Source organism: Pristis pectinata, chromosome 11 (assembly GCF_009764475.1).
Source record: "Pristis pectinata isolate sPriPec2 chromosome 11, sPriPec2.1.pri, whole genome shotgun sequence".
Lineage (NCBI taxonomy): Eukaryota > Metazoa > Chordata > Chondrichthyes > Rhinopristiformes > Pristidae > Pristis > Pristis pectinata.
In genome coordinates, this window is record NC_067415.1 from 26,186,723 (window position 1) to 26,202,244 (window position 15,522).

General features: G+C 41.6%; 1 protein-coding gene across 5 annotated transcripts in view; it reads left to right on the top strand.

The window, feature by feature from the left end:
- LOC127576201 (protocadherin Fat 4-like) overlaps nucleotides 1–15,522 on the top strand; it is a 108,927-nt gene that overhangs the window by 62,891 nt on the left and 30,514 nt on the right. For 4 of the 5 annotated variants that reach the window (XM_052026615.1, XM_052026617.1, XM_052026618.1 and 1 more), the window contains exons 10-11: nucleotides 120–211; nucleotides 343–522. In XM_052026615.1, coding sequence (XP_051882575.1) covers nucleotides 120–211; nucleotides 343–522 — 272 coding nt within the window. The remainder of the gene's footprint in view (nucleotides 1–119; nucleotides 212–342; nucleotides 523–15,522) is intronic. The other variant, XM_052026616.1, reaches the window with a different exon arrangement.

Genomic DNA, 15,522 nt, shown 5'->3' on the forward strand with positions numbered 1-15,522 from the left:
AGAGCAAGCACAAATGTAAAACACAGGGGAGTATTTCCTGTGATGGGGTGCTTCTTATTATATTGGAATTGTTGAAGTGAGCAGTGACCAGCTTGTTTTTTTTTCTGCTGTATTTGCAGGTTGGATCCCTGACTGTGGATAATTGCACTGCCAATCAGCCAGCTGAGTTCTGCTTTGTAAGCAATCCAGGCATAGGCACCGAAAGGTTTCAGTGAATACCCAGCTTTTTCCTTTCCAAAAAATCTTATTCTGAGTATCTGGCCTAAGAAAATAATGCCTTATTGCCTAGATTCAAGCTTTTTTTTGCAAATATAACATATTCTTACTTTGTCTTACTCCTAGAACTCTGGATCTGGATAACAATAGCATGGTATTTGGAGGAGTCAAATCAATTGACCCAATACTCCTTCGCCCAGGTCAAGTGAAAACAGATGACTTTATTGGTTGCATTAAAGAAGTTAAATTGAACAGTGTTCCTGTTAAAATTGCTGAGGTCCTGTCTTCAAGCAACATCCTGAGCAGGTACCATGTTTCACATAATAATGCTGTGTCATTGTACTAATTGTATAATAAGCAAGCTCTTTTACAGCATTTTATCTTAGTAGGGTTTTAAATGTTATTTGATCAGTTATTTCTGGAAATTCTTTGTCAGTATTTAACAGTGGGGCTTTTAAAGAACATGGTGAATATTTTTTGAAATCTGAATACATTTTAAATAGTGTGGAATTTTTATAAGCTCCACTACTTTTATCCATACCAATATCTATATTAATCACTGTAAGAGGGTGTGTGGGCTTGTACCATAGGTGACTTCCTGAGCTGAATTATACTGATATAGACAGTTGCCAAGAGAAACCAGACAACTCCCACAACAAAAGAGAGAAAAATAATTACAGAGGCAATGAGACTGAAATTAGTATTAGGTGATTGTGTTCAAAAAATTCATTGTATGTCAGCAATGCAAATGGAAAATGGTGAAGCTGCTTAGCAGGTCAGACAACACCTGTTAAGAAAAGGAAAGGAATGAAGGTAAACAAGATAAATTATTGAAGAGAAGAGCAAAACTTCTTCCTGGAAATCTGACTATAAATAAAAACAACAAAATAAAAGCAAAATATTTGCAGATATTGGAAAGGAAAGAACAAATAGAAAGCACCAGAAATAATTTGCAGGTCAGGCAGCATCTCTGGAGTGAAAAACAAGTTATTGAACTTTCAGGCAAATGCTCTTCCATTAGAATAAATACTGAAGTCTTACAGCTGTTTTCTTGAGAGTCTTTCTGTGAAAAGTGTTATTCACAGGAGCAAAATACTGCTGCTGCTGGAAATCCAGAAAGGGGAACAGAACATGCTGGAAATTCTGAGCAGATCAGGTAGCATTGACAGCCCCATTTTTTGGCCTCTGACTGCCGAAGAAAAGAAAATCCACGAGGTGAGAACCAGCTCCTGATTCACTATTGGCTGCTCTGCACCACAACTGATGGCTATTTTCATCTCTGATTTGTTTTGAGTAGTTCCACCTTAATGGAAGCATTTTACTTGATTGAGTTCAATTTCAAAGTTGAGAAGGAGAAGCTGATAACTGGTGTATCAATATTTCAGTGGAACAAAGGAAATTACAGTGGTATGAGAGAGAAGTTGGCCGAAATTGATTGGAAGAGTAAGCTAGCTGGAGGGATGGCAGAGTAGAAATGGAAGGAATTTCTACAAGTAATAAGGAAAATGCAGGATAGATATATTCCAAGAAAAAAGGTTTTGAATGGAAAAAAGGCACAAGTGTGGATAACGAGAGAGGTGAAGGCTAAAATAAAAGCAAAAGGGAGGGCATACAAGGAAGCAAGAATTAGTGGGAAAACAGAAGACTGGTAAACTTTTAAAAACCTGCAGAAAGAAACTAAGAAGGTCGTTAGGAAAGAAAAGATGAATTATGAAAGGAAGTTGGCAGATAACATTCGAAAGGATACTAAGAGTTTTTTTAAATATATAAGGAGTAAAAGACAGACACAGGTTGATATAGGACCAATCGATAATGGTGCGGGAGAGATCATAATGGATGATAAAGAGATGGCAGAGGAGCTAAATGAGTATTTTGCATCTGCCTTCACTGTGGAGGACATCAGCAATATACCAGTTAGTCAGGGGTCTCACAGAATGGAACTGAGTTCAGTTAAGATTACTAGAGAGAAGGTGCTAGGAAAACTAAATGGGCTAAAGACTGATAAATCTCCCGGACCGGATGAGGTGCAACCCCGGGTTCTGAAGGAGGTGGCTTTAGAGATAGCGGAGGCATTGGTGATAATTTTCCGGGAATTGATAAGCTCTGGCATGGTTCCAGAGGACTGGAGGGTCGCAAATGTAGTTCCGCTGTATAAGAAAGGTGGGAGGCAGCATAAAGGAAATTACAGACCTATTAGTCTGATGTCAGTGGTGGGAAAGTTATTGGAATCGATCCTCAAGGATGGGGTTATGGAATACCTAGAGGTGCAAGGCAAGATAGGTCCAAGCCAACATGGTTTTGTGAAGGGAAGATCCTGCCTGACCAACCTATTGGAGTTTTTTGAAGAAATCGCAGGTAGGGTGGATAAGGGAGAGGCGGTAGATGTTGTGTATTTAGACTTTCAAAAGGCCTTCGACAAGGTGCCACATAAGAGACTGATTAATAAGATGAGAGGTCATAGAATTACGGGTAGGATAACAGAATAGGTGGAGCATTGGCTGGTTGGCAGGAAGCAAAGGGTGGGAATAAAAGGATCTTGTTCTGGTTGGCTACCGGTTACTAGTGGTGTTCCGCAGGGGTCGGTGTTGGGGCCACTTCTTTTTAGCTTGTACATTAACGATTTGGATGATGGAGTAAGTGGTTTTGTGGCTAAGTTTGCGGATGACACCAAGATAGGTGGAGGAGTAGAGTATTGAGGAGACAGGAAGGTTGCAGAGAGACCTAGATAGTTTAGGAGAATGGACAAGGAAATGGCAGATGAGATTCAATGTTGAGAAATGTGCAGTTGTACACTTTGGAAACAGAAATAAACAGGCAGATTATTATCTAGAAGGAGAGAAAATTCAAAGTACAAAAGTACAAAGGGACTTGGGGGTACTCATGCAGGATACCTTAAAGCTTAACCACCAGGTTGGATCGGTGGTAAAGAAAGCGAATGCTATGTTGGCACTCATTTCTAGAGGTATAGTGTATAAAAGTAAGGGAGTGTTGATGAGGTTCTACGGGGCACTAGTGAGGCCTCATTTGGAATACTGTGCACAGTTTTGGGCCCCATATCTTAGGAAAGATGTGCTGATGTTGGAGAGGGTTCAGAGGAGATTTATGAGGATGATTCCCAGAATGAAAGGGTTTGCCAGCTCTTGGACTGTACTCACTGGAGTACAGAAGAGTGAGAGGGGACCTCATAGAGGCATTTAAAATGTTGAAAGGACTGGACAGAGTAGATGTGGTCAAGCTGTTTCCCTTGGTGGGTGAGTCCAGGACCAGAGGGCACAATCTTAGAATTAGAGGGTACAGGTTTAGAACAGAGATGAGGAGAAATTTCTTTAGCCAGAGGGTGGTGAATTTGTGGAATTCCTTGCCACGTACAGCAGTGGAGGCCAGATCATTGGGGGCGTTTAAGGAAGAGATAGATAGATACCTGAATAGTCGGGGTATCAAGGGATATGGGGATAAGGCCAGAAATTGGGGTTAGGTTTTTTTTTGTTTCCCCCCACCCTCCCAATTTCTCATTTCTTTTTCTTTTTTCCTTTTCTTTGGAGCAGACTCAATGGGCCGAATGGCCTACTTCTGCTCCCTTGTCTTGTGATCTTGTGATCTTCACTCACTGTCAGGAACCAACAATAATGATGCTTCTGATTTTCATAACTTTTCTATGACCTTTTGTTGATGAGCAAGAAATAAAGAGGAAGGAACACAAAATCTCAGCCCAGAAAATGGCACCAATAACTCATGAACACCCACAGCTGTTTGGGCTGTGACTAGAAGCCCAGATTAAATGGGGTAGCCAGAGTGCCAAGGATCACAAGTGCAGCGAAAGCAAACTACAAATTCCCCTGTTGTTATGTCATGAGTGTCATGATCTGACCTGCGACTCATTAAGTGTACCATGTTTATGTTGAACTATTGATTAGGCAGAGATATGACTCCAACATATTAAATCCATTTTGTCGGTCTTTCCATTCTACATACACCATTTGGATGAGCTTGACACTATTAGTTTTGTTATGGGAATGTCTAGTGAAATATTTTAAACAGACGAAGAAGTGTGGAACCTAACTGCTGCTGCTTAGTGCCTTCTGCCGATTGTTACAGAGCTGCACTCGTGGTTGTCATGGAACTGTAAATAGCTAGGACCATCTTATCACATACAGCACCATTTGTAAACATGATATCTTAAGAGAAAATATTGATATGCATATATATGGAATAGATTTGTGTACTATCACATCATAGATTGTACAAAATGTAACAAAACATCAGGAGTAAATCTACTAAAAATGACACATTTAGTATTATCCTGGTTTCAGTCTCAGATTTCACGCAGGTGAAGAAAATTCAAAGCTCCCTCACCAATCAATTTTAATATTTCAGGTCCAATGCTGTAGAGCTAAAATAATCCTTAATATCACAATTAGTTTGATATCTGGAGAAGCCTTACAACTGCAACTTTGACACCATGCAGCTGAAATAAATGTTTGAAAATCAAGTAAATAGTCTAAAATTATGGTTTTGGTTTCTCATTCTAGCATTTTCTGTTCTTTTCTCTTCCTCCCCCTCCCTCTCTCTCTCCCTCCCTCCGGTGGCAGGTGATACAATAATAATGGGACAGTTGATGAATCATAGCAAACAATTTCTGTCATTTGATTCATAACAAACCTACATCTAAGCTGACAAAAGTTGTTGTGAGCTGAGTGAAATGTAGCGTTTCTACTGCTTTTCTTTTCACTCAAGGGATGTGGGCTTCACAGGCTGCACTGGCATTTAATGCCCATCCCTCATTTGCCTGGAGAAGGTGGTGCTGAGCTGCCTTCTTCAACCACTGCAGTCCATGAAGTGTGAGTATGCCCACAATGCTGTAGGAGAGGGACGCCAGGATTTTGACCCAGCCATGGTAAAGGAATGGTGATATATTTCCAAGTCAGAATGGTGTGTGGCTTGGAGGGCTACTTCCAGGAGGTGGTGTTCCCATGGTTTTGCTGCCTTTGTCCTTCTACATCGTGGGTTTGGAAGTTGCAATCTAAGGAGTCTTGGTGAATTGCTGAAGTACAGCCTGTAGATAGTACAAACTGCTGCTACTGTGTGTCAGCGGTGGAGTCAGTGAATGATTGTGGATGGGGCACCTATCAAGCAGGCTGCTGTATGGTGACAAGCCTCTTGAGTGTTGCTGAAGCTGCACTCATCCAGGCAAGTGGAGAGTGTTCCATCACACTTCTGACTTGAGCCTTGTAGATGGTGGACAGGCTTTATGGAATTAGGAGGTGAGTTACTCGCCACAGGATTCCTAGCCTCTGACCTGCTCTTGTAGCCACATTTCTATATGGCTACTCCAGTGCAACTTCTGGTCAATGATAATCCCAGGGATATTGACATTGGGAGATTCAGCAATGGTAATGCCATTGAATGGCAGGGAGTGATAGCTGGATTTTCTCTTGTTGGATATCATCATTGCCTGGCACAAATGTTACTTGCCACCTATCAGCCCAGGCCTGGATATTGTCCATGTCTTGCTGCATTTGATTATGGACTGCTTCATTAGCTGAGGAGTCATAAATGGTGCTGAACATTGTGCAATGATCAATGAACATCTGTACTTCTGATCTTACAATTGAAGGAAGGTCATTGATGAAACAGCTGAAGATAGTTGGGCCTAGTACATTACCCTGAGGACACTACCTCTGCTGGGATGTTTACGTATGCATTTCTGTATACATTTATTGCAGGTAAATTGCAACAAGACTATCCACCTGGTGCATTTTGGGTCTAGTTTCTGCCGTTTACTGATTCAAAGCTTGGTTACCAATTATACTGGCATTGAATATAAACTTGCAAATAGTCACAGGAGAGGTTTTGAATATTAGCATCAGAATGCTGCAATTTAGAGTACACTGTAATCAGGCTTGCCCTTTGCCTACATCGAATTCCTTGTTACAAGTGAGAAATACTCTTCAATTTGGAGCATGATGTTTTTACTAAATTGTTAAGGGTTTTATAGGTTCTGTATCTCTGCAGTAGTTACCCTTTTTGACATTGAATGGAAATTAAAAAGAGCTGTGTATTTTTCAACATTTTTCTGTTTACTGTATATAGATTTAGCACTATGTGTACATTCTTCGGAATCTTGGTAGCGCTGTTGTTTTAATTATCCTAATTCAGGGAATGTTGAGACTATGCAGCATGGGTGCAGAGAAGGAGTTCTTAAGTTAGCTCTGAAAAATGTGTTTTCAGTATTTTGTGTCACAGATACAAACCAGGAGGCATAATGCACAACCCACTCCTTGTAGTGTTATCCCATGCAAAATCTTTACTAGCATTTCTGCAATGCTGCAATTTTCTATCCTCAGAATTCCACAGACCTTGTTGCACTGGTAAGAATGGAGTATAACTAGGTTCCCTCAATGCATAATATAAATTTTACATTCAAGTTCAATCTACAAACTGTAATTTACAATTGCAGACATGTACAGTAGGTGTTCTCCATGCAGGGATACTGCACTATTTTAATTCATAGAATTATATGTTAAATTTGAAGTTTTATCTTCCTGTCACAAGTGGAATTTTGTAAAAATTACCTTTTTCTGTTGAAGAGTCCCATTACAATTTGATTGCTTTGTTAGACTAGATGAAGATTATTATTTACATACAAAGGCAAACTGTAAAAATGGAAAATACGGCATCTACTTCATATTTGTGCTGGAACTGGATATGGGTAAATATAGAATCAGAATTGGAAATGGAATTGGTTTATTATTGTCACTTGTACCAAGGTACAGTGAAAAACTTGTCTTGCATTCCATTCGTACACATCATTTCATTACACAGTGCATTGAGGTAGTAAAAGGTAAAACATTGCAGACTGAAAGTAAAGTGTCACAGCTACAGAGAAAGTGCAGTGCAAGTAGACAATAAGATGCAAGGTCATAAAGAGGTAGATTGTGAGGTCAAGAGTCCATCTATTGTACTAGGGAACCGTTCAATAGTCTTATAACAGCAGGATAGAAGCTGTCCTGAGCCTGGTGGTGTGTGCCCTCAGGCTCCTGCGTCTTCTGCCTGATGGGAGAGGGGAGGAGGGAAAATGTCCCAGGTGGGTGGGGTCTTTGATTATGCTGACTGCTTCACCAAGGCAGTGAGAGGTATAGACAGAGTCCATGGGGAGGAGGCTGGTTTCCATGACGTGCTGAGCTGTGTCTGCAACTCTCTGCAGTCTCTTGTAGTCCCGGACAGAACAGTTGCCATACCAAGCCGTGATGCATCCAGATAGGATGCATCAATAAAAGTTGGTGAGTGTCAAAGGGGACATGCCATATTTCTTTAGCCTACTGAGGAAGCAGAGTCGCTGGTGAACTTTCTTGGCCGTGGCATCTATGTGGTTGGACCAGGACAGGCTATTGGTGATGTTCACTCCAAGGAACTTGAAGCTCTCAACCCTCCCGACCTCAGCACCATTGACGTAGACAGGTGCATGTGCACCACACCCCTTCCTGAAAGTCAATGACCAGCTCTTTTGTTTTGCTGACATTGAGGGAAAGGTTGTTGTCATGACACCATGTCACTAAGCTCTCTATCTCCTTCCTGTACTCTGACTCATCGTTATTTGAGATACAGCCCACTACGGTGGTATCATCTGCAAACTTGTAGATGGAGTTAGAGCAGAATCTGGCCACACAGTCATGGGTGTATAGGGAGTAGAGTAAAGGGCTGAGGATGCAGCCTTGTGGGGCACCAGTGTTGAGAATAATCGTGGCAGAGGTATTGCTGCCTATCCTCACTGATTGTGGTCTGTTAGTCAAGAAGTCAAGAATCCAGTTGCAAAGGGAGGTGTTGAGTCCCAGGTCTCGGAGTTTGGTGATGAGGTTGCTTGGAATTATAGTATTGAAGGCAGAGCTGTTGTCAATAAACAATAGTCTAATGTAGGTGTCTTTACCGTCCAGGTGCTCTAGAGAAGAGTGTAGGCCAGGGAGATGGCATCTCCCATAGACTTGTTTTGGCAGTAGGCGAATTGCAGTGGGTCGGGGTTGTCTGGGAGGGTGGAGTTAATGTGTGCCATGACCAGCCTCTCAAAGCACTTCATTATGGTGAATGTCAGAGCCACTGGGCAGTAGTCATTAAGGCACGTTACCTTGTTGTTCTTAGGCACCAGGATGATAATGGTCTTCTTACAGCAGATGGGAACCTCAAATTGAAGCAGGGAGAGGATAAAAATGTCTGCAAATAGCCCCGCCAGCTGATTTGCACAGGATCGAAGGACACAACCAGGGACACCATCCGGGCCAGGTGCTTTCCAGGGGTCACTCTCCGGAAGACTGATCGGAATAGTGACCATGGGTTCAGGTTCATTGGAGGCTGTCATGGTGGGTGGTGACAAACCAATCCCCTTCTGTTCAAAACGTGCATAGAATGCGTTAAGCTCATCGGGAAGGGATGTGCTCTTTCGGCGATGCTGCCCGACTTCATTTTATAGCCCATTATAGCATGTAAACCCTGCCACAACTGACGGCTGGTCTGGGACTCTACTTTGGACCAGTATTGTCTCTTGGCATCTCTGATACCTTTAGAGAGATCGTATCTCAATTTCTCGTATAGGTCAGGGTCACCTGATTTGAATGCTGCAATCCTACACTTCAGTAGGGAGTGGATCTCCCGGTTCCGGTTTGTGAACTCTCGGGTTGTCCTCTTTGGTACACAGTCCTCAACACACTTGCTGATAAAGTCCATGATGGTGATGACATACTCATCTAGGCTGGCAGCTGAGTCTTTGAACATGGACCAGTCTGCTGACTCAAAGTAGTCATGTAGAAGCTCATCTATTTCCTCAGACCAGCACTGTCTGTACTTTCTGTACTGGATCCTCATATTTCAGCTTGTGTTTGTATGCAGGGAGAAGGAGCACAGCCTGGTGGTCTGACTTACCAAAGTGAGGGCAAGAGCTGGCTCGATATGTATCTTTGATGGTTGTATAGCAATGGTCAAGGGTGTTTGGGCCCCTGGTGGGACAGGAGACGTGCTGGTAGTATTTTGGTAACACATTCTTGAAGTAGGCCTGGTCGAAGTCGCCTGCAGTAATGAAGAGGTCCTTGGGAAATCCTGTTTCAAGGCTGTTGACCATGGAGTATAGTTCACCGAGTGCAGGCTTCATGTCTGTCTGGGATGGGATGTAGACCGCCGTCAGGATAGCTGAAGTGAACTCCCTTGGCAGGTAGTCTGGTCAGCACTTCACCGTTAGATATTCCAGGCTGGGTGAGCAGCTCGCAGGACCGACATGTCCGAGCACCATGAGTTATTGATGAAGAAGCAGATACCTCCACCTCTAACCTTGCCCGGGGATGCTGTACCGTCCATTCGGTGGATTGAGAAGCCCTCAGATTGTATGACACAATCTGAGTGAAGCAGGTGTAAGCCACATTTCGGTGAGACATTGCACACAGCATGTCCTGTGGCTGATTGACCTCCACCCGCCACAACCATCTTCCTTTGTGCTCGGTATGATTCTAACCAGCAAAGGGTATCTTCCTAGTCCCCATTGACTGCAGTTTAGCCAGTGCTCCTTGATACCATACTCAATCAAATGCTGTCTTGGTGTCAAGGGCATTTACTCTCACTTCACCTCTGGAATTCAGCTCTTTTGCCCATGTTTGGACCAAGGCTATAATGAGGTCAGGAGCTGAGTGATTTTGGTGGAACCCAGACTGAGCTTCTGTGCGCAGGTTGTTGCTAAGCAAGTACCGCTTGATAGTACTATCGATTATTCCTTCCATCACTTTGTTGATGATTGAGAGTAGACTGATGGGGCAGTTCTTGTGGACAGGACATAGCTGGGCAATTTTCCACATTGTCAGGTAGATGCCAACATTGTAGCTGTACTGGAACAGCTTGGCTAAGGACAAGTTCTGGAGCACAAGTCTTCAGCATTATTGCCCAAATGTTGTCAGGGCCCATGGCCCTTACTGTATCTAATACCTTGATCAAGCTATTACGTGATCAGCTGTGCCCTATTGTACATCATGAAAGGGTCAATTGGTGCATTTGCTTAAAATTGCTGTAATTGGAACCTCATGAGGAATTTCTGATTTCCTACTTCATTGACTGGAAGAATTAGGCTCTCAGTATATCTGCTTCCCTATTAAATGCTAAATTGATCAATGTGTTTTTATGTGCATTACTTTCAGTTGCTGTGGCTACAATGCTGACTAGCCAGTCTTGATATTGAGCAGCAGTCCAAAGGATTCAAGATCTCAACCAATATTTAAATCCGCACAGTTGAGTTGATCAGAGGAAAGTGTATTTTGTGCACAGATCGTAGTAGTTTAACCAATGTGTAACTCATCAGGAAATACGGAGATATTGCAACAATCCATTTCTGTCACAGGATCAAGGAAACATTCATTGATGTACTATGATCAGTGTCGGTGAACCTGCATAGGAGGAGCCAGGGATTCAATACATTACCTGGTCTCTCCCAACTGTTTATCAGTGAACTATGTTGGTGTTGAGGATTATGGTATGGGGATGGAAAACTGGTTTAAATTAGAGAGCTTTATTTTTCAGGCTTCTTATGAAAATCATCTCTCTGTCAAGGGTCCCTTGTATCCCATGCACTCACTGCCTGCCTTCTCCACTAAGCTGAGGGAGGGAACTCTGGATATGAGCAGGCACAGTCCTGGTGTCCATCTTCATCCTTGTGCTCCTCTTCCTCATACAACTCCAGGTTCCACATCTCATACCTTGGCCTCCACTTCTCCAGCAGTGGCAGCTTTGATTGTTGGGGTTGTGTAGTGTGCTGCAAAGAGCGACGGGAAGTCTCTGGATCAAACCAGGGGATGACATCTCACCTTCAGGAGACGTGGTATTTTCTGCTTTGATCCCAGTATTTTGGTGGCTTTCGTTGTATCTTTGCTCAGCTGCTGTGCCTGGAGATCACACTAGTGGGACCAGCCAGGCAAGTAAATAGTAGCCCTTGAATCCAAGGCACACCAGCCACTGAAAGCATATGGCAATGCAGGCTCCGTCAAGGTGAAAGAGCCTTGTGTATTTACCAGAATTATGACATTCACTATCACAAAGTTGTTTGTGTAACCTGGACATTGAGTGAGTGGAAACATTACCTGTTCATAAAAAGTTCTGGGTTATTAAGAAGAGCCCTTATGTGTACAGGATTCCAGTCAATGGCTGTCTGCATTTGTGGGAAGCCAACAATGCTGGTTACTTGTCCTTCTCTGATGTCAAAGTGAATGAAATAATTTCTCCTTGAGCAGTGTGCCTGGGTGACCTCTGTGATGCCGTGGTTAGCAGCAAGACGGGAGACATGGTGAAAGTCTGCTGCAGCCACTTGTAATGATCCTGTGGTAAAGAAACTCAGGCAACATGACCTTGACTTCCTTCACAGAGAAGGCTGCCCAAGCTTGAGAGTGTGACTGAATTTTTCCCACAGAATGCCACATGTAACATTGATGATAATCTTGGAAAAGATAAGCCTGCCAATATGGTGTTCATCAGAAAGATCCAGGTGGGATGGAATGTCTCTGCAGATGCTTTGCTAATGAACGTGTCTGCCTTCTGTCCTCAGATTCCGATCCATATATTTTAATTGTGCAGCACTGAAATAAACATCTTTTCAATCCAGTTTCCAGGCTATGGTTTTACCCATCTTTAAAATTTAATTATCCACCCACTATTATTATCAGTATGTTTCTCTCGCTTTTACCTGGATCTATGAATAATGATGGAGTGAGTAGACCCAAAACATGTGAGCATTTTTTAATTTGGGTGGGATTGCACCAGCACTTACCAGTTTAAACATAATTCACACAAGCTGTGGAAAATTGGTCCCAAAGTGTATTGAAGTATTACATTGTGAGCATTTATGTCACTCAACAGAAGCAATGCTGGAAAAATGTTTTAAACCTTCATCACCAGCTGCCAGTTCTTCCATGCAGCTTCTCAACTCTTATTGCTTTAGCTTTTTGGGGATAATCCTCTGGGTATCTCATGTGAGAGACTCTTTGCTTTTTGATCTCATTCTGTCTATAACCGCACTGTCTTTTCTCAGGCTTTGAATCTCTTCCCAATCTGTGAATCTTGTCATCAGCACAATAATGCTCTTGTCTGCTTTTCCTCAGCCATAAATTACCAATGCTATCTTTTTGGTCCTCCCTCAGACTGTCTGAAGACAAAATTCCTTTGTTTTATCATGTCTACTGCAATCCTAGAATCATGTCCAGGGCAGTTCAAGTCTGTGTGTGGTACAGGGGCCACTTCTTGACAACTAGTGTGTAAGGTCTTTATACATCCCTTATCTAGCTCAGAATGTCAGCTCCCTTCATCCATTCATCCTTGTACAGCATTAACACTTTCGGTAAAACTCCCATGACATCCTTGTACAATTAGAATTATATGCAACCCAGAACAGACCAAAGAATGAGATACCACAGATTAATCACAATTGTTGGGTCCTTTGCCGTACCAACACTCAAAACAGGTGGTAATCATTATCAATACTTGACATTGGAGGTCAGATATTCTCCTTGAATGCCTATACGTAAATATAAATCAATAAATTTCAAATCCAAAAAAAGCTTTCCTCTGCTGAAGAAGATTAAATCTAATATTGAAATCAAGTTGTTTTGTTTTTAATCCCCAATATATTTTTTTAATATCTAACTTTCTATTCAATGCACAGAGTGCTCTTTTCCTGTTTCCAAATAGTCTCATATTTTACCTTATTAAGTACAAATTAATATTGCACAATGAATATCCTGAGCCTAAACAATGAAACTGCTTCAATGAAGTGAAATGATCTGTTCATTTCATGCCAGCCTTTAGGCAGAAAGATTTGTTGGTAATTAGATAAATATTAATTGTTCATCAATAACAAATTAATTATAGACAGACAAAGGGCTATACATTTTTATTCCACTTATGTCAGCTGTGAATATTAACTGTCAAATGCTGTTTTGTCACAAGGAACCTGGCTCATGTTCCATCAGACTGGTTTTATTAATGTTATGTGCCTGAAGCAATATAAAGTATGCAATATTCATTTGGAGAATAATTGTATTTCTTATTTTGCTTTCGATATTTATAATATTTTGAGTGTTTTGTGGTAACTGTTGTTTCATACACTAGACTTTTGCAATCCAGGGCAATAAATTAATTGGCACAGTGCCAGTAATAACCTGGCTAGTTAATAGAAGGTATAATATACCTTATCTCTGAGACAATTTTGCACAGTTTTTAAAGATGGAAATGGAAAATATTATCATTACAGCATTACCCCAAATTAACTGATCATAGATTTATTCATAACTACTCAACTAAATAATGCTGAACATTATGATGGTTTTATTAAGATAATTTATACACTATATGAAATCTAAAACTCCTCCATGATCCAGCCTAAGATACAGCAGTCCAGACTGACTCAAGATCATGCATTGACTGCCCATTTTATCTCTCCATTCACCTGGAGTCCAAACCTACTTCCTTTCTATCCAGCCCACTTTGCCATCACTTTTCAGGATCACCATTTTAATAGTGGTGGTAGAAGTATTAGTAATAGAATGGAGGAGGTCATTTCAAGGACGGATGGGATAGTTTTATTATTTATCTGCCATGCACTCCTTGCTTGCCTGTATGTTATTCTTGGCAGCAGGCCCTTACTGTTGCTGCTGTTCCTGCCCTTTCAATTCCTGTAGACAATAGAGGGCCAGTAGAATAAGCATCTCTCCCCCAACAAATTCAGAAGAAAAGGAAGACTAAAAGCTTCCACTCTCTAGACATTTACCAATGATTGATTCATTTTGAGTGAGTTTTCCTTTATGTGTAATGCCTATTTCCATGCAGTTCCAGTGGTGAGCATTCCATGTACAAAGGCCTGTCTCAGGAAGAAGATCTGCATATCCATGTTTGGGCCCAGTTCAACAAAGAACATATAGGGACATATATGTGAACCCTTCACAGTCATCAGTGCAGGGCTCAGCTTTTATCAAGATCTACAAAGTCTGTAACTCCTTCATCTGTGTTTCCCTGCCCTTATAAATGTCCCACCACCTTCTCCACCCCCGCACTCCCAAATTAATGACTGCACTCATGCTCTGTAAAATTTGGTGACTCCTGACCCATGGAGGTCAGTCTTTGGGGCAGAGTGAAAGGTGTGAGCAGAAATCCAGTCAGCTTCCATTTCATCATGGAGAGGGGAATGGAGCTTCTAGGAATAGGATGGTCTTTAACATGCAAAATACGGTTGATGACTTGAAGCTCAGATTACATGGAATGATATTGTTGACAATCAGCAAATTGTTAATAGTTATTTGATACCTAATTAGAGAAACCTTCAAGATTTCATCATTTCTTAATTGCTAATCTATTCTGGTAGCTAAAAGTAACAAAGCTCTCATGGAAATGTTTGGACGCAAAAGCACTTACATGTTAGTAGTGTTTCAATTGACTTTAAACAACAGATAAGCTTCCACAAAATGTCCAGCCCCATTTCCAACTCGCTCACTAGCTTTTCACACTGGGCCCAGACAAGGATAAGCCTTTGTATGTAGAATGTTCACAAATGTCACCGTTCCAAGTTTGCAATAATATTAAATGAAGACCAAACCGTGAATGCGGTGGAGGATGTAAAGAGGCTTCAAGGGGATGTAAACAAGCTGAGTGAATTGGTGAGAACATAGCAGGTAGAACATCATGTGGAAAAACGTGAGCTCATCCACACTGGTACACAAAATGGAAGGAGAGTATTTTTAAATGCTGACAGATTGGGTAGGTTGCTGAATCTGCCACATGCCTATTGAAACTTCTACTTGTCAATTCACAGTTTTTGAAAAACTGAAGAGTTTTTTCTCATTTTGAAGAATAAGTCTAAGTCCAGCATTGCAGCCCATGACATCCGATCATGACTCTGTGTTTATGGTGAACAGTATTGCAGCTTGGATTGCAGAGGAAGAAACATTGCTTAAATTTGTCTGATGCTCTTTTAGTCCTGGCTCTGGGAGATTAGTGATGGAGTTGCTTTCCTGAGGTTATTCAATCTGCCTCACCTATCCTAAAGACCAAATAAGCGACCCAAACCTAACACTAAGCAGCATGTTTTGTTTGCCACCCAATTCAATGTCAACGAAAAGTAAAAGGTAATTAAAAACTAGGGACTTGCAACATGGTTCACAAGGATCACATTTTTAATTATCTTTCATTTTTAATTACTCTCAGGCCATACACAGATCTGATATGCTGATGGACAGAGGTGCCCAGATTGGCAAACTGGTGATCAATAACATGCCATGCACAGCAGGATGTCACTTTTGT